The following is a 23,539-nucleotide window of genomic DNA, read 5'->3' on the forward strand; positions in this document are numbered from 1 at the left end:
GGGAGGAGAGCAGCATCTGCCCAGGGGCTGATGCCATTTGCAGGTGAAAAGAATGTGTGTGGGCCAAGGTGGGCCGACCTCTCCTTACCTCCTCTCTCTGCAGCGGGCAGCTGATGACACACTTGGGCAGTGACTTCCCTCCAGGGGCTGGGGTGCTGGACGTCATGTATGAGTCCCCCTCGACGCTCCTGTCCTGTGGCTATGACACCTACATCCGCTACTGGGACCTCCGTGCCAGTGTCCGGTGAGCGTACAGGGTGGGAGGCCAGTATCAGGAGCCTATGCCAGCGCCACGGGCCCACAGGGAGGACACAGAGTCCACGTCAGGGGTCCACCACGTGGGACACCCCACCCTGGGCATTCCTTAAAACCCCGGGAGCTGTCAGGTGTGGCTCCTCAGTCTCCCGCTCCAGCCCATCTGGGAGCCTAGCTGATGTCGCGGTCTGCGAAGCACGGGTGCCGGCATAAGCTGCCGTGGAGTCCGGGGCTTGGCAAGTGCGACCTTTATAGAGGAGGATTTTAAAGAATTTGGGGACTCAGCTTCCTTCTCTCCCAGTAAAAAATGGCTCCCGGAGGAAGCTGGGGTGGAGGTCTCCCCTGAACCGCCCACCTGCGTCTCCTCTTCTTGGACAGGAAGTGTGTCATGGAGTGGGAGGAGCCCCACGACAGCACCCTCTACTGCTTGCAGACAGATGGGAACCACCTGCTGGCCACAGGGTCCTCCTACTACGGTGTCGTGCGACTGTGGGACCGGCGCCAAAGGGCCTGCCTGCACGTGAGTGCCTGCCTCGGTCCTGGGGGGTGACTCCTGGAGGGGGTAGAAGCATCCAATGGCAAAGGTCCCACTGACCTGGGCATCTCAGGGTCAGTCTCTTCCAGCCCCCAATGGGAAAGCTCTGCCCATTCTTGTGCCTTGCCTTGTAGGCCTTCCCGCTGACGTCGACACCCCTCAGCAGCCCTGTGTATTGCCTGCGCTTCACCACCAAGCATCTCTATGCTGCGCTGTCTTACAACCTCCACGTCCTGGACTTTCAAAACCCGTGACCTGTGGGCCAGGGAAGCCAGTTACTCAGGGACTCTCCTGACTGGAGGGTGCAGTGATACCTCCTCCCCTGTCCCATGGCGCCTGCGGTTCTAGACCTGTGACTCCAGCTGAAGGCTACCCACTGACTCGGGATTTGGAGTCACCAGGGGCTCGGTCCCTCCTAGGAACCAGAAGGAGAGAAGAGATGTGCTGCTGAGACAGGTAGCCAACCTGGCCAGGCCTTGCTTCCCTGTTGGCTGGAGCAAGGATCAGGCCTGCACCCTGGCCTGCAGACCCTCGAGCCGTGACAGCTTAGTGAGGCGAGGTGCTCAGCCTTCCCAGCTGTTCCCTTTCTGCCCCTTGCCTGGAAGGAGGGGTAAGGCTGCCAGTACGCCTGCTGGCACCGGCCCCTCCCACCTCAGTCAGACACCCCCCACCCCCTGGCCTTGACCAAGCTCTCCCTGCTGGGAACGCATTCCTGGGACACTGGCCTCCTCTTGATTTGAAACCGAGAGAGGACAAAGGGAACCCAGCAGTTCTGAGCCAACCCAACTTCAGGTTGGCTCTTAAAACATGCTACAATGTTCACTTTTGTAAAAAGTAAAGCTTGATTATTCACAGATCTGTTTCCTCATTGGCTGTGGAGTCCTGGAAGACCCCAGGTTGAGGGAACAACAGATTCAAACTTGGGGATGTGCATGCTGGGAATAGGGCTCAGTGCTCCAAAGAATAAAGGTTTCTCTTCAGGAAGACCTCTATGGAGACCCCTGGTCTCCTGGCACCCTGGATGCTGGGGTAGGTGTCACCTGTAGGTGTGGAGAGGGGACTGTGGATGGGCTGAGGGCGCCCAGTGCTCTCCATCTGCACACGCTATGTCCAACATGCACACCCTCACCACCCTAATTGTGGCTTTTCACCAATGTCTCGATATCCGGGGCTCTGTTTCCAAGGCTTATGTATTTTAAAAATGTCTTCCTCTCCTACATCTATCTTAGGGCGTCCACTTCTGCAAACTAGGGTAGCACAGGGTCCCTGCCAGCCTAGCCTTGGCCTCCATTGAAGGCTCATGCCTCCTTCATGCAGAAGACTTTAGGTTGAAGGTCCTCCGGCTGGAGGAGAAAGGAATGTGTAGCCCCCCATCTGGGGACAGGAGCATACAGAAGTGGACAAGAGGGCAGTCTACCCACAGTGACTCAGAGTGACTTTACTCAGCAGATGCGCTCAGGATGCCCCGAGGCCCGGTTCTTACAGAGTCTGATAGCTCCTGGGAGAGAAGAGGCTGCCCCTGCATGGAACCACCTAGGCCCTGAGGTCTCATGGGTGCACTGGAAGAGCCTCACCGTCCTCTAGCTGGGGGTGCACATCCTTCATGGTGGGGGTGCTCACTACTGGGTCTTGCAGTCCCCATCACTGCTATGGGCCGTCTTCACCTTCTTTAGCTCCTTCTGCAGTTCTGATTCTGCTAACAGGACCTCCTTTGGCTTTTGGTACTGTGCATGGGCCAGAAAAAGGGCATAATTTAGTTATCCCACCCCTACCACACCACCCCTTCTGAACCCTCTATTCAGAGATGAGGAAATTGAGGCCTAGCGGGTTGAAGGATTTGCTCAAGGTCACATGGCTGCGTAAGAACAGGCCATGGACCAGAACCCGGTGCTGTGATTTCAACCTCCCCCAGTCACCTCCATCCTCTCCCAACTGATGATACAGGCAGGCTCTTCTTCAGGCCCCCACCCTGCTGTCCTCACGCTGCAGTAGAGGTGCCTGTTCTCTAGCAGGTGCACTCCACGGGGGTGGGGGGGACGCCTATGGCATGGGAAAAGAACCTCTCCCCGATGCAGTGGCTAAAAAGTCTGGGTGAATCTTACAGAGATGATCAGGGTGCAGTTGGCATGAGCAAAGCTCAGCAGGGAAGCATCCAGAGGCAGCTGGTATCTGTCTAGGTCAGGAATGGAGAACTTCTTATAGTACCTGTCGGGACAGAAAGAGGCCATGAACACCCAGCAAGGTGACCCCAACAGTTGGGCAGCAGGCCTCTCTTGCTGCCAATCCCCTATACCTGCCACACAGCCAAAGAGGAAAAAGGCAAGCCTGTCAGAAGGCCAGGACTTCAGAGCTTAGTGACCCTGGAATGAACAGGGTGAAAGGCCTTGTGGCCTGTCTAGCAGTAGGAGAGTGGGGCCAGTCAGCACAGACCAGTGGTTGGTTAGTGGCTCATCTTTCAGGCTCGGGACCCCTAAACACATGCAGAGAAACCTCTTAGAATATACAGGCAAACTAGGCCTTCTTTGTACCCCAGAAAAATGGAAAATAAATGGAAAATGGAAAAAATGTGCCAATAAGGGACGGGATAGAGCATCTAGGGCCGGCTCCCAAAGGCGGGGAGCTGCAGTTGCCTTTTGCATGGGACTTCCACTGCGCCTCGGCTACCTCTTCTTCCCCTTTGGCTTTCAAGGCCGTGTTAGCCTGACTCCCTGCAGACCACAGAGGAAAGGACATCCTCAAGGAGGGATCTCAAGAGGACAGAGCATGTGACTCACCTCAGAAGCTAGACCTCTGGGGCTCTAGACTACATTGCTGGCCTTGAGACCCCAATCCTCGGTGCCACACACACAGGGCCCCTATCATCTGCAGGTGCCAGCTCAGAGATGAACGATCCCTTTTAGTAAAGCAAACCAAACCAAACAAATAAAAGCTAAAAAAAAGAAAAGAAAGAAACCCCAGATAGCAGGGCGCAGCTCACGATGTGTGTAACTGGACTTTGTTTTGCAAGGAAACCTGACCCCCATTACCAAAGAGGAAACCCAGGCTCAGAGGTGAAATGTCTTGCCTGGAGCCGCAGCCAGCGGTCAGTGGGGTCGGGATTAAAGCAAGCGCCTTGCTCCTGGTCCGGGGCTGGCTGTACCAGGGCACAAAGAATGGCCGCCTCATCTCACGCTGAGTCCACCGGACATTTTCCTGGCCGGAAATGGGGTCTCTTTGGCTCGTACTGCCAGACCTGTCCCCCAGAGCTCACTCACTGCGGGCTGGGGCAGGAAACCCCGCAAGCAGCTGGAGAAGCCGGCGCTCTTCATACTTCAGAGGGTCTGGCTCTTGTGGGGACAGCTCCCCCCAGTCCACCTCAAAGGCCTGATGCCCTGGGGGCTGAGAGTTGCCATCAACGTGGCACGTCTGCCCCTCTCTCCCTGCCCAAATCCTCAGTTTTGAGGCGGGCGCTCCTGGCTCCCCTCCAGGTTCCCCACTCCCCGCCAAGCCAAGGTGCTGGGACTCAGGGCAGGAAAAGAATGTTTACTTAAAGGAGACAGTTCAAAAGGCGTGGGGGTGGGGGGTCCTAATGGCACCACAAGTTTGCTTTATTTTCCAAAGCTCTGCCCCAGGGAAAGGCGATCCATCTGCCTGCAGAGCGGGGTGGAATGCCCGCATCCTCTTCCCAGCCAGGCTAAGGGCGCTTCCTGGGGCCCTCGGTCTGGCCAGTAAAGGTGGCAGACACTGATAATAGGAGGAAGTCAAAGGTTAAACAGCAGAGATTAGCAGAACACAAAGGCTTGTTAGGAAGTGTTAACATCTTCCCTGCGAATAGACACAAGCAGCAGAACGAGGAGTGAGGAGCGAAGCAGCCCCAGCACAGGCAGCCCAACCAGACCGACAAATCAGGGGGCCTGTTTAAGGCCTGGCCATGCAGAGCTCGGGCCATCCTCTCTGCCTACCTAGCTCCTGGGCTTGGGGGCCTGGGGAGCTGACCCACACCTGTATGCACTCAGAGGGGCACTATCAAGCCACATTCTCCAGGTTGGGGCAGTGACCCTGGAAAAAGAATCCCAGGGCTTGGTCTCCACAGCAATGACAAGATCAAAAGGAATTTGAGGTGCGTGGCTTGACACCCCCCCCCCCATTCCCTGTCCTAGTCCCACCACCTTTCATGAGCCAAGCAGAATGGGACAGAGTGGGTCTAGAAGTTCAGCTTTGTTTCGAGTCTCTTCTAGTGGATTTCATTTACTGGTTCAGGTTCAACAACTCTCAGGGGTTCCTACAGGCAGGGTTCCAGGGAGCACGGAGCACCTGCTTCCTCCCTGAGGGAGCAGCCCACCCCCACTCACCTCTTTCCTTGTCCTGGAGTTTGCTCTGAAAGGAACTGTTAGGGGGAAAGGATGTCCTACACACCTGATTTTCTCACCAGAGACAGAGGCCCACCGTGCTCAAGTGTGCCCACACTCAAGCAGCCGTGCGTCACATCAGCTCCGTCCCAGACCCTGAGCTCTGAGCTGGGCACTTGAAGAAGAAGAGACAAGACTGCATCCCTGCCTTGCTGTCAGGAGACTCCCTGTGTTGCCACTAAAAGCAAAGCCTCACAGCGGGTGGTCCTCAGGCTTCCTGCAGGACACAGTCCCAGTTCCCCAGCCCAGCGGCAGTCAAGCTGCTTCGGGGCCAGGCACTGTTCCGAACACTTTGAGACCCCAAACAACCCTCTCGGGCTGGGGACGCCTCTTCTCTTCTATAGAAGAGGAAACTGAGGCCCAAAAGGTATCTTGCCCAAGTCACAGAACAGGTCAATGGAGAAGACGTAATTCTAAGTGATAATCCCCCAACTCTCCTGAGCCCGCCACCTCTCCACCTGCATCTGACCAAGAATGGGGCCGATAGAGTGGGGTGGACTCCCTCCGTCCTGCACTTTACCCTGAGCAGGTTCACTTAAGTTCTTTCCTCAAAGGAACTGCCCTAGAGAAACTCTGGCTGTGAAAGGGACTGGCCGCCTCTGCACTGCTCTTCAACCTGCGCCAAAGGCCAGCTCCTTTATTTTGGCTATTTTGGAAGTGACCTATTGTACCCCATCACTCTACAGTACCCCCTTCCCAATTCACAGTTCTTTCCCATCCCATTCTCCCTTGCAGTGAAGTGACAAAGGACACAGGTGGCCTGGTCTTCAGAGAGACTGGCGGAGGGGGTAAAAGCAGCAGCGCTACGGTGATCACAAGGGCCAAGCCCCGCACACCTCCAGGGGTGCCCTGTGTGCCTGTGCACAGGATCCCCAGAGTGCTCCAGAAAAGCCTGCCAGTTTCACCCTCAGAAAATCACTAGGCAAATCTTTCTTAACCATCAAGGCTTAAGGCCCACTGGTCACCCTGCTGCTGCCTTTTTTTTTTTTTTTTTAAGATTTATTTATTTATTTATACAAGCACTGGGTACAGTCAGAAGCGCGGGAGGGTGAGAGAATTCACCAGAGCCAGAGCGGGGAGCAGAGCAGGCAGAAGGACCGAAGTACACTGCTGAGGGGAGCAGGGGCAGCAGGAGAGGTCTGCGCGCCATGTGGGACCCTCGCCGGCGGCCAGGGATCGAACCGGCGCTGCAGAGGCTGCGGGCAGCTTCGCAGCCCAGCGCTCAACCACTGCGCCACCAGGGGAGACCCTGGTCACCCCTGCTCCTGCAGCCCCACCTAGAGTCATGAGGCGCATTCGCAGACTGAAGGCTCAGAAGTTAATTCCGAGATTCCTAAACTCAGTGACCACAGAATCCCTTTTTCTGGGGGTGCCTGCTGACACCTCCCAGTGTTAGTATCACCAATGCCAAATCAACTGTGTCGTCTTCAAGTTCCAATTTCCAAAGAATTACTGAGGAGCTGCTTCATCCAATGCTGTATAGTTTCATCCAATCCTCTAATTTGTGAGGCGGGTAGAAGCATTCCTCTCCTGGACGAGGGAACTTTGCCCAAATACCACAGGTAATATGCGGCAGAGGCCAGATGGAAGCTGATGGCTCACCCAGCACCCTGGCCCAAACCGCTGCCAGCTTCTAGGCCGAGGCTAACAACCTTCTTCCTGCACACACACTCTTACCAGGAATGAATGGCACCACACCAGGGTCTTGGAAAAGTGCTTTCTTCCCCCAAGAGTCATCCCTCTCCAGTGCCTGAGGTCACAGCACACCAGTGACAATTCCCTCAAGAAAAGTGGCCACCTCAGCCCTTCTTGCAGGGATGGGTAAAGGAACTCCGACTTTTGTTAGGAGCCACACTGCACAACACTAGAACTGGGGCAGGCACGGAACTTGAAGTCACGTCAGAGGGAGACGCGACGTGGGAGACAGAGCAGGTGCCCGGGCCTGGGGAGCCCCACCGCCCCTTCGGCGCGCCGGGCAGCCGTGTTGCTAGGTCCCACACAAGCCTGGGCCCCGCGGCCCCTCGGATGGGGTGATAATCAGAAAATGGATTGTAAAAGTCTCTCGGTTCGGCTGAGGCAGGGCAGGTACAGAACACGGTGCGTCTCCGGGCGGGGGCCAGCGCCTGGGCTCGGGAAAGAGTCGGTGAAGGACAGAGCCGCGCCTCTGACCGACCGCCCAGTGCGGGGACCCGAGGAGAGCGGGGCTGAGCCAGACTGGCCCGCGGGGCTCCAAGGGCGGCACGGACACGCTCCTCTCCCTCCGCGGAACTGAAGCCCGGGCCTGCCGCCCCAGAGCATCACTCCCGCCCCGCCGCGCCTCGCCCGCAGTTCAAAATGGTCTCGGGGCGCCGTCCTGGCGCCGGAGCGGGCGTCTGGCCGCGAGCTCCAGGCCAACAGCGCCCCCTATGGCCGCCTGCGGGCCGGGGATGGGGCCCAGAGGATCTGCCCGCAGATGAAGTTTTTGGTGAGCTAGCTAGCCGCTCTCCGCTCCCCGGTAATCACATTTCTGCCTGATGTCTGTATTCGACAGTGACCTCTGGGGGACAAAAGGGAGGCAGCAGCCAGCTCAACAAACTGCTGGGCTGCAGATTCAAGTGCTATCAGAAGCACTTTTGTTCCCAGTTTGGACCCAGGGCCGCCTCCGCCAGGGAATGCTTGCTGAAGCATGGAGTTTGTTTTCCTAAAGGCAATTTCTCTGTTGTCTGAAATTGCTAAATTCCACTTTAGGCACTGACTCCTGTTAATGATGAGAACAATAACGGGAATAAACTGCCTTTTATCTGAGGGCTTCAAAGTGCTTTATAAACGCAAACCCTTATTATTATGACTTTATATTTATAGACATGGCCCACTGCAGGGGCTGCTGGCTGCATGTACAGCAATAATCCTAAAATTAATTCATTCATCTCCAGTCTTCCCCGTCCCCTTAACCCTGACAAAGTGATAGGATGTGGGGGTCACAAGAGGAAGGTGGGACTCAGGGCTGCACAGGGGGATCCTGGGAGCCACACTGGATCCCTGTGGGCCTCATGGACCTGAGGGAAGTAGAAGGGGAGGCTGGGCCACAACATTTGAGAAGATGGACAAAGAGCTGGGTCCTCTCACCACGTGGAAACCAGAGGGTGAGTGGGGCCCCGCTGGGCCAAGCTGACTGCTCTGTGAGGCACGCTGGGTGGCTCCACAGCTTGTGGACCAGTCACTCATTGTCGTGAACAACACAAGCTGGTACCATACAACATTTCTCTAGGTCAAGTTCGATGTATTACAGGCTTTTCTCTTCACCTGTGGTCAGCCAGCGCTCCAGAAGTCCAAATGGGATCAAGGCATTTCCAAGATCGCCAGCCCAGAAACATCCCTGCCTGGATCAAATCTCCACCCTGGACACTTCTGTCCTCTCAACCCCACATTTTGCCTGTCCCCTAGCAAACCACAAGGAGAGGAGCAAAGGAAAGTTGAGTTCCCCTTTTGAAACATAATGCAAAAGACTTCTAGGAGGCCAAAGCAGTTACCCACTCTCCCTCAGTCCAGGGAGGGATCAGGGTTGCTGCTCCCTGGTGCTGTTTTAAGTCCTGTAACTGCCACCTCAGAGGCGGGCCTCCCCAGTCATGGCTCCCTGCTAACTCTGAGCTGTCACCGGGTCAAGTGTGCTGTGGACTGGATCAAGCGGGTACTTTAAGGCCACAATAACCTTACAGTAGAACTACATCAGATCACAAGCTAATTGCCAGGTGATTCCCTCACGCATCTCTTCATTCATCCAGCAAAAATAAATCAAGTCCCAGTAATGCCAGGCACTACACCAGACACTCATTGTTCCAACTCCCCTGCGCTGATTATGTTATTCATCCCGGTCCCAAGAGGAAGCCTCTCTGCCCTCTGGGGTAGGGAGCAGTCTGAGCCTTAACCCTGGGTCCAACCCCACTCCCCACCTTGCCCCACACAGGCAGGCAGTGCCCACCACACTACTTACTTTTTGTTGGTGGTTCTGACAACAACACAGCGCTCTGTCTGGTCCACACAGACACTATAGACATCCTTAGGGTAGGGGAGATTTCGAATCCGCCACTGGAAACTCATTTTGGTATCCTTCCGCATGAAGATGGGCTAGAAACAACAAATCCAACTCTGTTCTTGGAGGGAGGGGCGGGTAGGGTGGCATGACATCCCATTCTGCAAAGCTTTACCTAGGGGCAGAGTGGAAGACCCTCAGCTCTTCTCCACAACACCCCTCTGATGATGCTATGGCCGGGACACTCCAGATCTGTCACCCTCACCCTGGGATGGCCAAACCCCCGGGGTATGACTCAAGCAAACATTTATACAGCATGTGTGCAGGTGGGGACACTAGAGATGAGAAGTAAACATAGTCGCTGTCCTCAAAGGTCAGTCCAATCCCACCCGACGCCCGCCCCTGACCTGGCCCGAGACACATACATTGGCATTGCTCTCCTTGATGAGTTCAGGCCCCAGGCTCCCTGCTCCTGGGGGTGCTGGCTCTCCCACCTCAATCTGCCACTGGCCCAAGGCTCCGAGGGCACTTTTCAAACGCCACTTTCTCACTGGGGAGAGAAGGAAGCAATGGAGTTATGGGGAAAAGAGGAGCTCTGCTCTTTTCTGATGAATTGTCAACTTCACATCAGGCAAGAACAGAATAAAGGAAGATGAGGTTAGTAAAAGGGCAGTTACTTGTAAGGGAGAAAATCTGGATCCCAAAAGTGTGAGTTGACTGAACACTTTTTTCCTTCTAAAGCTGACAGGTAGATTTATCTCGTGATTCATAAAGTCTATATACAGAAATTCACTCATCGCAGGTATACCTGGCTTAAAACAACAGCCCCCAAATGTATTTAAATAAAAATTTAGACACATGCATTTTAAATGCAATATTTATAGAAAAGCTAATGTGATTTTTTTCCCAAGTGGGACCATCCTTTTATAATGCAAATAACTATCTGCATTTTACCTTGCTTTACAACTCAAATATCTGCATAAGACTTTTTTTAAGTAAGGCACATACATTATGAAAATTATTAAGTGAAACAACTAGTGCAGGACATTACCTAAACCCCCTGCTGGGATTTTCAGGACCGCCTCAGCCCTGTGGAGGCAACCCTGTCCTGGTGCAGGTTATCACTGCAGGGGCTTCCTCCCCCACCCCCAGCGGGGACCCGCCCCTCCCCTGCTCCTTCCCCTTCCCACTGCACTAGGGTGTCGCCAGCCTGGGGAAGCCAGGTGCAGCCTTCCTGCCGCTGGTGTAAGGAGTCACACAAAGGGCCTGGGGTCCTGCCGGAGCCCTTGCGGAGCCCTTGCGTGCGCGCCATGTCTGCCCCGGTCAGGCGGCCGCAGTCCGCTTCTCACGCAGGCTTCTGCGAGACCTTGTGAGGAATCAGGCCCAAACACCCTCGCTGCTCTGAGTAAGGCACGCAAGCTGAACACAAAAGAGGGCTGTAAGATTAGAATTTTTCCTTGAATATGTGTTTTTTAAAGGTCTGCTGCATTCTGCAGTGTGGTTTTATTACGTCTTAGGGCCAAAATTCTCCCTAGAAACACATTTCCAAGTTTATAATGAAAATTAATAAGGAAGAGTAAAACTTGGAGATATGCTTTATAGGCAACTTTTTCCCCCACAAATACTTCTTCTCTCTTAAGTGAATGGACTGTGACTGGGAGTATGTCCAAGTCTATTCATGTAATACCTAGCTCAACTGGAAGCTGGCCTTCTGGGGGTCTCTGTCACAGTCACAAACGCAGAACTGACAAATGCCTCCAACCAGCAGCTCATTGTGACAAGCCCCAGCACCTCGTTCTCCACTGTAGCAAACATGGCTCCCAGTTTCTCACTCAGACTATGCATATAGTCTATGCATAAAGTATGTGTGCAGAATGCACAGGAAATTAATTTTTCCCAGGCACACTGATAACAGCACGAGGGCACAGCTCACAGGGAGGGCGCCAGCTCACCAGGAAGCACATGGGGCCAGTGGGCGAGAAGGGCAGACAAGTGTCCCTCCACCCTGACAGGGCCACCAAGTAACAGCACAGCCATCACACATTAGAAAGCATCTACCCCAGTGCCTATCTTTTTAAAGTGAGAAATATATTTCTTCTCTGGTTGCTCTCCTTCAACCCTCGCCACTGTTCTCCAGGGGACAGAGAAAGAAGAATTTCTGAGGTTCAGGGAAAGAAACTAACTTGCAACTAAAGCCACACTAAAATCCAGGTCTCAGGCCTCCCTGGTGGCACAGGGGTTAAAGTCAGTGCTATCAAGCTACCAAGCTATCACCAGCCACTGCAGCACTAATTCTATCCCCAGCCAGGGAGCTACCCACATGGCACAGCAGACCTCTCCTGTCATGCCCGCTGCTCCCCTCAACAGTATATTTCAGTAGGTCCGCCTGTTATGCTCCCCACTCTCTCTCTGGTGAATCCTCTTACCCCTGCACCTCTGGCCTACAACGCAGTTCTTGTATGCATAAATAAATAAATCTTGGGCCTCCCTGGTGGCACAAGGGGTAAAGCACCACACTATGAAGAAATCCACAGCCTCTGCAGCACGAGTTTGATCCCCGGCTAGCCAGGGAGCAGCCTACATGGCACAGCAGACCTCTCCTGTCACTCCCGCTGCTCCTCTCAGCAGTGTATTTCAGTGGATCTGCCTGTTCTGTTCCCCACTCTCTCTCTGGTGACTCCTCTCACCCCCGCATCTCTGGCCTGTACCCCAGCTCTTGTATGCATAAAAACAAATCTTTAAAATAAATAAATAAATCTTTAAAAAAATAAAATTCAAGTCTAAATTCGAGTCATTAATAAAAGGTTAAATTATATTCAATAAACATTCAATAAGCATTGATATTTAGAAAAGTTTCCATTTTTTTGGTAAGTAGCACTAACTCTTATATTTTAGCCTTTATTTAAAGAAGGGCTTTGATGATCTGAAAATGTCTTTTATGAGGAACACCTCACTATCAAGGCCAGGCCACTGCTGTAATCCCGGGCTTCATGCAACAGGTGTCCTCAAACCCAACACCAGTGTAGCCAGGAGAGGCGATTCTGACCCCGGGGCTTTCTGTCTACTCTCTTATTCCAAGGGATTTGGGTTTTGCAGAGAAATCTTCCCAAGGACCATATTAAGGAGGAAGGTCAGCTACTGGTGTCCTTACTGCTGACCTTAACAGTTGCTTGGGTCACAGGAACTTGGCACCCTTGGCTGTCTCATCACCATTTTAAAACACCTTGGGAAATTAAATTCTTTGTTAAGGTGCAGGTGAAGGTCTCCCTACTCATTTCCTTATAAGATCCAATGTAAGATCGTGATGAAGTCCTGCTATTTTCCCCCCATGTATATGGGTGTGAGTGCACACGTGCAAATACACACTCTGCCTTGTCTTTCTTGTTCTGTCTTTGTTCCAAACTCAAGGACAGTTCCTGCGGCAACAGAAGACCATCTCCACCTGCTGTCACTCTGATTTGATTATATGTTAGCCCAAACTGGTGTGTGCGAGGCAGCTCCCTGGGACGCTGTCACAGCTTCACGGCTGAGCCAGGGCCAGGCCTTGGAAAGGAGGCTGTCAATGACCGCGTAAAGGGTCTGGTGGGGAATATATGAAGGAGGCTGTGCCTGGGGGCTTTTTCCTAAGTCAGCAGGAAGCAGGCTGATGTCCCAGACTGCTGAAAGGAGGCCCCATCTTTCAGGTGGGCTGGAAAGTGGAGGTCCTCAAGGCCTCTTTCCCCAAAGCTCCCAGCCCTGGCCCACTTCCAATGTGGATAATTACATTCCCCTCTCCTAAATACTCCCTGCAGCTTAAACTGGATGCAGGATTCTTCTTTTCTGCCCTAAAACACTGCAGCATTGCTATGTGGCTATTAAACAGCTGCCACGTCCCATCCCTGAGGAGGTTGAAGGGAATCGAGTGGGTCATTTATAAAGCTGGTGAAGTGCTTGGGGATGAAAGTGCTCAATATCCTCCAAATGCAGCCTGGGGTGGTTAGGCTGGCGGTCAAATACCAAAGCAGATTAAGCCTGTAATCCGAATGTAATCGCTAGGGGATGGCCTGCCCTTCAGCCTCTGCCCCCCTGGACATGCTGTGTTCTTCTGGGGCTGGTTTGATGTTCCGATCATTGTTATGGGGCCCTTCAGTTTTTTCCTCTATGAATACATACAGCATCATTGTGGGGGGTGGGAATGAACAGCATTGAGAGGGTAGAAAAAAAATATGACACTGCTACGCTTATTAACACCGACTGGAAGAGCTCTGCCCTACACAGATGCACTACTGGCGATTCTTCCCTGAATTACTTTCTGAGTTTTTCCAGCAGAAAGCCAATTTGGCCAATTCTCAAACTTGTATAATTAGCTGGAAAGTTGGAAACTATTTCCACTCACTCCCATAGTAACCCTGTCCATATTTTACTTCGTAGAATGCACAAGCAAAAGTCAGCTCGGGTCCTGGCATTATTTATACTTAAAAATCAGCAAAGAACAGTATTTTGCAAGGGCAGCTGGCGGGGGTGGGGTAGAGTGGTGGAGATGGGTAAGAAAAGCAGTTACTGCTCACAGCGCCCAGCGGCTCCAGTGGGTGTTCCTGTCTGGCCATCTCTGTCCTGCTCCCACTAGCTCCTACTCACGTCATTCTGGGCAGAGCAACTTTAGTAAGAAAAGAAAGCAGGACTAAATATTCTCAACCCCCAGCAGGATGCCGCTGCAGACTAAATCATGGGCTCTAAATCACAAGACTTAGGCTGATGTCCCACCAGAGAAGCTAACCAGCTATGTGATTCTGAGCAAGATGCTTAACCTCTTGGGGCTTCTGTTTTCAACTGTAAAATGGAGACTGTGTACCAAGTGCCTAGGGCTGTAACAAGGATGATTAAATGAGATGATTCTTGTAAATCACTTATATGCTGCGCAAGGAAAGTTATGGTACTGATATCATTATTAGGTAAACTTTATCCAAACAGTATTCTCCTATGAACCTTCATTTCTGCTCTTAAAAAAAAAAAGGGCTTGGACATGTCATAACAACAACAACAAAAAATCATGATTGTATCAACAGATGCTGAAAAAGCATTCAACAAAGTTCAACAACCATTTACGAAGGCCCTCGCAATTCTCAGGATAGAAGGAACATACCTTAATATAATAAAGGCCCTATGTGACAAACCCATAGCCAATGTCATTCTCAGTGGTGAAAGCTGAAGAAAGCCTTACCCTTAGGATCTGGAACAGGATAAGGATGTCCACTCTCACCACTGCTTTTCAATATAATACTGGAAATCGTAGCCAGAACAATAAGATAAGAGAAAGACATACAAGGAATCCAAATAGGGAAAGAAGAAGTAAAACTATCACTATTTGCAGATGACAAGACAATATACATAGAGAATCCTAAAAACACTACAGAAAAGCTAATCAAAATAACCAGTTTAGTAAAGTAGCAGGATACAAAATCAACACACGGAAATCAGTATCCATCCTATATGCACACAATCAATAGAAGAAGAAATCAAGAAAACCATCCCTTTTATAATGGAAACCAAAAAAACAAAAACAAATAAACAAACAAAAAAAAAACAAAAAACAACCAAGTACCTGGGAATAAACCTAGCAAAAGAGGTGAAGGACCTATACAAAGAAAATTATAAAACTCTGTTAAAAGAAATAGAAGACACAAAGAAATGGAAAGACATGCCCTGCTCATGGATTGGAAGAATTAACATTATCAAAATGGCCATCCTACTGAAAGCAATTTACAGATTTAACGCTATTCCAATAAAAATTTCAATAACATTCTTCAAAGAGATAGAACAAATATTGATAAAATTCTTATGGAACCACAAAAAATTTTGAATAGCCAAAGCCCTCCTGACCAAAAAGAAGGAGAATGGAGGTATCACATGCTTCAAACTATACTATAAAGCCATAATAATTAAAACTGTATGGTACTGGAACAAAAACAGACACACAGACCAATGGAATCGAATAGAAAACCCAGAAATAAACCCAAAGATTTATGATAACTAATCTTTGACAAAGTTGCAAAGAATATGCAATGGAACAAGGACAGTTTGTTCAATAAATGGTGCTGGGAAAACTGAACTGTGACATGCAAAAAAATGAAGCTAGACACCATGCACAAAAACCAACTCAAACTGGATAAAAGGCTTAGATATAAGACCTGAAAGTGTAAAATATATAGAAGAAAATATAGGCAAAACACTACATGACATACACCTCAGTAACATCTTTAAAGATACTTCCCCCAAAGTAAAGAAAGTGAAAGAAAAGATGAACATATAGGACTACATCAATAAAGAGTTGATGAGACTCAACAAAAACAAAGTAAACAATCCAGTCAAAAAATGGGCAGAAGAGCTAAAAAGACACTTCTCCAAACAGGAAATGCAAATGGCCAACAGGTATATGAAAAATGTTCCACATCACTTGTAATCAGGGAAATGCAAATCAAAACTACAATGAGACACCACCTCACACCAGCAAAAATGGCACACATTAAAAAAACAGAAAACAAGTGTTGGAGAGGATATGGAGAAAAAGGAACTCTACTACACTGCTGTTGGGAATGCAAACTGGTCCAACCACTATGGAAAGCTGTGTGGAGGTTCCTCAAACTACTAAAAATGGAGCTTCCATATGACCCAGCAATTCCACTCCTAGGAATCTACCCAAAGGACACAAAAACATTAATTCAAAAGGATGCCTGCACCCCTATGTCATTGCAGCACTATTTACAATAGGTAAGCTATGGAAACAACCCAAATGCCCCAAAATAGATGATTGGATCAAGAAGATGTGGTACATATACACAGCAGAATACTATTCAGCAATCAAAAAAGATAAACTCATGCTATTCACAGCAACAAGGATGGAAATGAAAGGGATTATGCTCAGTGAAATAAGCCAGAGGAAAAAGAAAATTATTAGATGGTTTCAGTTATAGGAGGAATATAGAGGAAATAAGGGACCAGGGGAAAAAAAATTATAATAAAGTAAAAAACAAAAGGAGGGCCCTGCCTGGTGGCGCAGGGGTTAAAGTCTCAGCCTACAAGCTATTACCAACCACTGTGGCCATGAGTTCAATCCCTGGCCAGGGAGCTAAGACACATGGCACAGAAGGCCTCTCGTTGCTCCCCTCAGCAGTGTATTTTAGTAGATCCACCTGTTCTGCTCCCCACTCTGTCTCTGGTGAATCTTCTCACCCCCTGCACCTCTATCCTACACCCCAGTTCTTGGATGCATAAATAAATAAAATAAATTTTTTAAAAAAAAACAAATTAACAGGCAACTATTAATATCAGAGACACTCTGCAGGGGAGGGGTTAAGGATGGGATCAAACTGGGAGGAAATGTGTTCTTACACAAGGGACTATGGTGATGGTGCACGCGTGAATTGGTGGTGGGAATTTTACGGGGCTACACCTGAGAGGAGAAAGCATGCATTGTACAAAAAGGAAGAATGATGTAAAATATATATAAAATAAAATTAAATTTTAAAAAAGCGCTTGGAGGCCACTGTCTGTTCCCACCTGCCAAGAGGGAAAGTTGCCGCTTAATGTGGGGTACTACAAATGAAGGAAGCTGGACTTGTTTTTCATTTTAATTTCATGTCCAAGCACAACTAAGAGGCCTGGGTTTCATTTGTTTGTTTGTTTTCACAGCCACAGCTGCTATGGCTGTTTTATTTGCTCTGTGTGCAGGAGGGAGGTGATACTGGGGCTGGAGGAGAGGAGCTGCGGCGAGTCTGTGGCCTGGTGATGGGTGGTAAGCTCACGTGACCTCTGTTTTTATAAGCTTGCCCTGTTAGGCATTCCAAGGCTGTCACCCCCTGGGAGCTCTATAAATTACAAGGCATTGTGAGGATATTACTACTGTATTGGTTTCCACCAAATCAGTGTCATATGCTAAACACATCAAGATTTTTAATAGCACCAGACTAAGCCAATTGGGACTGGAGTCCAAGCAGCTCATAATAAGGAGGGATCAACACTTCACTCTGTAACTGAACATGCGCAGGACACACGTTTTAAGACTGGAGACTAAGAGAATGCAAACCAGTGTAATCCATGTTGTCGGTTCTAGACATTTATGAGCTGTCAGAAAAGGGGGGGAAAAAATTCCCTTGCCAATACTACCTGTCGATCAGGCCCAGGAAGAAATTAAAGTCAAGAATAATGACAAGAAAATAACCCAGCCCATGACTCCATCATTGGTCTTAGCATTTCAGTTGGAACTTAATAAAAAGACCAACTCCCACTGCTGACAGCCTTAGGCCCTGGGTCAAAGAACCAGCCACCTAGCTCTGGGAAGTCAGTTAATGCTGATGTGCATACCTGGAAACAGAGAACGGACAAATCAAATAACCCCCAGAAACCTGAGCTGGAGCAACTACTCACAAGCCTATTCTGAGAGGAAAAGAGCCGCAGGAATGAAAATGACAAAGCTGCAAAACCACCACTTCTCCCCCCTTCTCTCCTGGAATCCTTCATTCTCCAAGGTGAGGGTGTATTTAATAGTCTGCTCTGACACTGCTTGATCCTGGTGAGGCTTCAGAAAACAAAAGACAAGCAAAACAAATAGAAGGGAAAGCCTGACCTTAGCACTGCTCGGCCTGCAAGGGCCATTTTCAGTTCCACCTGCTCTCTGAAGGTTTTTCCCAAAGGTTTCTCTGCTGCCCATTTCCACCTCAGAAGTGCTTGCTCCCATAGCCTGGGGGCGGGGGGGTGCTTTATGGGTCAAGTGGACTTCCACTCCACTTCTGATGTCCAGCCCTGGGTTCAGATTATTCTCAGGAACATCTTGGTTCATCTGAGGGCATCTGTTTCCCCTAGTTTCAGCATCTGGTACTGGGGTCCTCCCTCAGGCCTCAGTTAGGAGTGTTCACCTGTGCCTAGGTCACCGCAAGTGTACCTACGGGCTGACTGGGAACCCCCATCACTTACCAAGTAGTTCACCTGTCTTCTCATCATATTCTTCGGCCATTTCCTTCCCATCTGGGAACAAGTAGTGCACCTTCCTTCTCCCTGCGCACAAAGCAGAGTACCTTCCTCAAAACCTCCTCTTGCCTTCCACTCTACAGATCAAGGGATCTAGAAGGGAAATTCCAAAAGCCTTGGGCACACTGAGAATCCCTCCCAAGGTCTCCCACAACTCCTCGCCAACCTTGCCTACCATTACTTTAAGACATGTCTGGGACTCCCTTCTGTAGCTTGCTCTGAACTTGTCTTCGCTCTGCTGTTTCCTATACCAGTGAGAGCTCTAGACTTCATCCCATCTGTTGAGCGCCTCCTTTCCCCCTTTAAAATCTAGCTCAAATGCCACTTTCCACTGGGAAGTCTTCCTTAACTATCACACCCAGCCATCTTGGCAGAATTCATCCCCTCGTTGCTTGTGCCGCCTTACTGCTCTATTCATATCCACAGGGGAACACTGATTGGTGTGCTACTTTTTAAGGCCTCTGACTCCCCAGGATTGGTATCATATTGATCTTTTCCTTCCTATTTCCTAAAGCCAAACCTCTGTGCTCAGGACATTGAACTGGATTTTCTGACCATGCCCTCTCTTTAGCCACACTGTTGCTCTGCCCTCTTTGGCACATCTCTGTGCCATCTCTAGCCACAGCGACACAGTGTTAGTGTCCAGGGGTTTTCTTCATGGCATTTACCTTGGTTTTGAATTTTTCTCTATTTGCACTACCTGTCTTTTCTACTAGATAGAAGGGGTTTTAGCCCTCCTAACACCAAGCATAGTACCTGGCATCTATTAGGAGCTGATCATTACCGATTGAAAGAAAGAATGAACACTGATTCATCTTTCATTGAAAGAAGGGGGGGCCTCCCCGGTGGTGCAGTGGTTGAGTGCTGGGTTGCGAAGCTGCCCGCGGCCTCTGCGGCACTGGTTCGATCCCCGGCTGCTCCCCGGCCACCAGAGGAGGGTCCCACATGGCGCGCAGACCTCTCCTGCCACACCCACTGCTCCCCTCAGCAGTGTACTTCGGTCCTTCTGCCTGCTCTGCTCCCCGCTCTGGCTCTGGTGAATTCTCTCACCCTCCCGCACTTCTGACTGTACCCAGTGCATGTATAAACAAAAAACAAACAAACAAATAAATAAAACATGCCTCTATTAAAAATATATATATATTAAAAAAAAAAAAAAAAGAAAGAAGGGAAGGACTAAGGGAGTCTCTAGCCTGAAACTTCCAACTAGGTAGTATAAGCCTTTTCTTAAAAGTGACTATGTAATTCCCCCTACATTCCCCTACTTAGTTACAGGGAGGCTCTTCACTGAAACTAATACTCAACAGACAGGTACCCAACACATGCTTGACAAATAGAGCCCCAACGCCGCTAATGAGCTAAAGGTGCCACTAGCTAAAACAGGCAACTGTATCTGACCTACCAGTACTTTTCCCATCCAAAACACTCCTCTGGGACACAGTTCCCTTGAGTCATTCCTATTTGGTAATCAGGAGAAGTTCACCACATAATTTGCAGGGCCTCTCCCCTAGGTCACACTATTCTTAGTCCTTTGGATGGTAGATAGATTTGAAAGGGGTTTTCCTGCCAGGAGTGGGGTACCTACATAGAGCTGAGAATGTCTGGCCTGACCTTTGCCCCCTGGAGTTGTCTTGAGTCCAGGCAGGATGCAATGCTTACAAGTGGTCAGTATTTAATATATTTTATTGCATTTAATTCTCACAATAATCCTATGTGCCCCCATTATAAGTGAGAAAAACTGAGGCTTAAAAGTCACACAACTTGTCCAAGGTCATAAAGTTAGGAAGTGACAGATGCAGGCTTAAACTCATGTAAGGGCAAAGTCCATGCTCTCATAACCATACTAGGATAATATTCATGGCTCTGAATATTCTAGTAAGGTTGAACACTGTCCTAAGGGCTCATTGGTCATATTCTAGTGAATTACCTGTTTAGGCCTTAGCCTATTTTATTTGGGTAGTCATCTTGTTTTATTAATTTGACTGGACTTTGTATACATTAACCATATATGGGGAAAATATTTTATTTCAGTTGCCTTTTGTTTAAAGATACATAGTATGTATCTATATATTAAAGTTAAGAATTAAAGGTGTCCTGGGTTCTTATTACCAATAGCACATACACATACACACCAGGAGGGTAAATCTACAGGAGAGATTTAATAAGATATATCTATATATTTAATATTTTGAGGGGGCTGGAGGGAAAAAACCCCAACTAATAACATTGGTTTGTGATGCAGATGATGGAGGAACTTAAAATCCTGGCTGATGAAATAACTGTTTAAACACTGGCCCGTGACCAAAGCAGGGTCTTAAACAGATATTTGTACACCCATGTTCATAGCAGTATTAGTCACAATAGCTAAAAAGCAACCCATGTGTCCATTGACAGATGAATGGATAAACAAAATGTGGTACCGATATACAATGAAATGTTATTTGGCCTTAAAAAGGAAGGAAGAGCGTCCCTGGTGTTAAGCAGGGGTTAAGGGGTTAAGCACAACACTATGAAGCTATCCACAACTTCTGTAGCATGAGTTCAATCCCTGGCCGGCCAGGGAGGGGACCCACATGGCGCACCAGACCTCTCCTGACTCGCCCGCTGCTCCCCTCAGCAGTGTATTTCAGTTAGTCTGCCTGTTCTGTTCCCCACCCTGTCTATGGTGAATCCTCTCACCCCCCACACCTCTGGCCTGTACCTCAGTTCTTGTATGCATAAATAAATAAATCTTTTTTTTAAAGATTTATTTATTTATTTATACAAGCACTGGGTACAGTCAGAAGCGCGGGAGGGTGAGAGAATTCACCAGAGCCAGAGCGGGGAGCAGAGCAGGCAGAAGGACCGAAGTACACTGCTGAGGGGAGCAGCTGGTGGCAGGAGAGGTCTGCGCGCCATGTGGGACCCTCCTCCAGTGGCCAGGGAGCAGCCAGGGATCAAACCAGCGCTGCAGAGGCTGCGGGTAGCTTCGCAACCCAGCACTCAACCGCTGCGCCACTGGGGAGGCCCAAATAAATCTTTTTCTTTAAAAAAGGAAGGAAATGTCTTGAAGACATTATACGAAGTGAAATAAGCCAGTCACAAAAGTATACAGCTATTGTATGACTCCACTTATATAAAGTTCCTACAGTAACTAAATTCATACAGAAAGAAAGTAGAACAGTGGTTGCCAGGAGCTGGGAGTAGGGGGAATGTAGTTAGTGTTTAATGGGTACAGAGCTCCAGCTGAAGAAAATGAAAAGGTTCTGGAGAAGGCAGTTGATGATGATTGCATTGCAATGTGAAAGTACTTAATGCCACTAAACCAAATAGTTAAAATGGTAAACTGTGTGTTATTTTTAATAACAGAAACAAAAAACAAAACTTATTGTGATGATCACTTTACAAAGTACATACATGCTGTACACTTGAAACTAAAATAATGTATGTCAATTATACTTCAATAGAAAACAAAACCAAACAAACAAAAAGCAGTCCGGTGAGAAAATGTCCCAAATCTTTAGCTTGGCAAAAGCAATGTATTACAACGTACCCCAATTTATCTGCAATCCTGCCTCATTTTCCATCATTTCCCCTTATTGCTCCATGAGAACTTTCATTCACCCTTGCAGTCTAGCACCTGACAGTGTGGAGGGATGTTTCGAATGGGTGAATGCTTCAACTTCAGTAACCGGTTATTTCCCAGGTAATCAGACATGTGCTTTCATACCGCCTGGCCTTTACACGTGGACATTCTTTCTGGGCTAATTATCCCCATTTCTCCACTCAGCAAGCACCTATTAAATCTTTAGGACCCATCAACTCGACCTTTTCTGTCAGATCTCTCTTCAAGGAGATGTTCATTTCCATCTTCATTCTCACAGCATTTTACAGAAGATTTTGACTTCTGATTAATCTACTATCGTTTATTTACTTGTCTTTTTCCTGACCACTTGGTGAACTCCTGGGACAATATGTCTTTCCTTCTATCTGCTCTAGTACAGTTTAGCACATGGCTAAAGCTTCCCTAAAAGCTGCAAGAATGAATGAGCAAAATTATTTTCGTTTTAATTTCCACACATCCGTGAGTGTAGATGTGAGTGCCTACCTGGTATCTTGAGAGCTACAGGAATTCATACCTAATTCATTCAGGCTACCAAGTGGGCCCAGGAAGAGGCCCTGAAAAACCAGGGCCCTACACCTACCATTCTTAGGAGAAAAAAATCCCACTCCATACTCGTGTGCCCAACTCTTCCCAGCACACCCGGAGACCCTGCTCTGTCTCCCCTAAAGACCCAGGAAACATTTAGAGATTCGCTTACAAACATGAGAGCTGGAAAGGACCTCAAGATATCAAAGGTTGCCACCCCACCCACCTCGTTTTACAGATGAGGAAAGTGAGGTCCAAATAAGTAGAGAGGTCAACCAGAGAGCCCCCGGTGACAGGGTGGTAACTAGAGCCCAGGTCTCCCCATCTCTCCATGGCACCAGGCTGTCTTCAGCAGAAGCCCAGGCTGAGGTTTATGGGGTCCCAGGTCACGATCCAGTTGTACCACTGACTGCCCAGGGCAGTTGGGACTGGCTAACACCTTCTCGCGTTTCCTTTTCTGTAAAATGGGGTGGAAGAGTAAAAGCCTCTTGGGACAGCGGTGTGGAGCAAATAACATAATGAAGATGAAAGGAAGTATTTATTAGTAACAACTCAGAGGTGCGAGTGGTGTAAAGGAAACTAGCGGGTGTTCGGAGACGCGTATTCGCGTCACGTCATCTCTCTGGGCCTCAGTTTCCTCATTTGCAAATACAGGCCCCGGCCGGGCTAGCGGCCACGACCTTTCCAGCTCTGCGGTCCCAGCTGTGAGGCGCCAACGCTGAGGGCCCGACTTGGGGTGTGGGGAGGGCGAGGGAGCTCGCGGGGCCTCGAGTTACCGTCCTGCAGGAGCGCCGTCTTCTCGGCCGCCCGCAGACTCTCCAGCCAGCCGGTCACCGCCATCTTCCCTCCGCCCAGCCGCGCGCCCGGCCGCTACCATGACAACCGTTCCGCCTGGGGCCACTTCCGGCTGACCCGGAAGGTGTCCTGGGCACTTGCTCTTTCCCACTCCCGGAGCCGTCGCACTCGCCCTTCGTCCACGCTCATTGGCTGCCCCGGTAAGTTGTTACTCCTGCCCCCAATGGGCCCGTCGGGTCTTGAGAGACCCCGCCCGGACCGAATCCCGGGAGCCGGTTGGGGGCCTTAGGGCCGGGCCCGAGCACTGCAGCCCTCCTCTGTCCCCCAGTTGGGAGTCCCTGGCACTCGCCAGCTGCGTCCGCGCCGGCTGCCGCACACCTGCCGGAGTCTTCTCCACCCCCAGCTGTGAGACCGAGGCTCCGTCT

General features: G+C 49.7%; 2 protein-coding genes across 3 annotated transcripts in view; one reads left to right on the forward strand and one right to left on the reverse strand.

The window, feature by feature from the left end:
- Nucleotides 1-1,533, forward strand: part of FBXW4 (F-box and WD repeat domain containing 4) — a gene marked incomplete at its 5' end in the record, with an annotated part of 83,578 nt that extends 82,045 nt beyond the window's left edge. Inside the window, 3 exons of the mRNA XM_084245061.1 lie at nt 104-244; nt 634-775; nt 925-1,533. Of these exons, the coding sequence (XP_084101187.1) occupies nt 104-244; nt 634-775; nt 925-1,044 (403 nt within the window). The 3' untranslated portion in view covers nt 1,045-1,533. The remainder of the gene's footprint in view (nt 1-103; nt 245-633; nt 776-924) is intronic.
- Nucleotides 1,534-2,015: 482 nt separating this feature from the next.
- Nucleotides 2,016-23,159, reverse strand: DPCD (deleted in primary ciliary dyskinesia homolog (mouse); the record flags this gene model as incomplete). 2 transcript variants are annotated; one of them, XM_084244996.1, is made up of 6 exons in its annotated part: nt 2,016-2,514; nt 2,893-2,959; nt 9,149-9,282; nt 9,613-9,737; nt 18,137-18,217; nt 23,096-23,159. In XM_084244996.1, the coding sequence occupies 6 exons, from the start codon at nt 23,157-23,159 to the stop codon at nt 2,410-2,412; spliced, it is 576 nt and encodes a 191-aa protein (XP_084101122.1). In that variant the 3' UTR covers nt 2,016-2,409. The 2 variants fall into 2 exon arrangements, with proteins under 2 accessions (XP_084101122.1, XP_084101121.1); XM_084244995.1 differs by having other exon boundaries at nt 2,893-2,995.
- Nucleotides 23,160-23,539: the final 380 nt, after the last annotated feature.

The sequence above is a fragment of the Talpa europaea genome (genome assembly GCF_964194135.1).
Source record: "Talpa europaea genome assembly, chromosome: 10".
Classification (NCBI taxonomy): domain Eukaryota; kingdom Metazoa; phylum Chordata; class Mammalia; order Eulipotyphla; family Talpidae; genus Talpa; species Talpa europaea.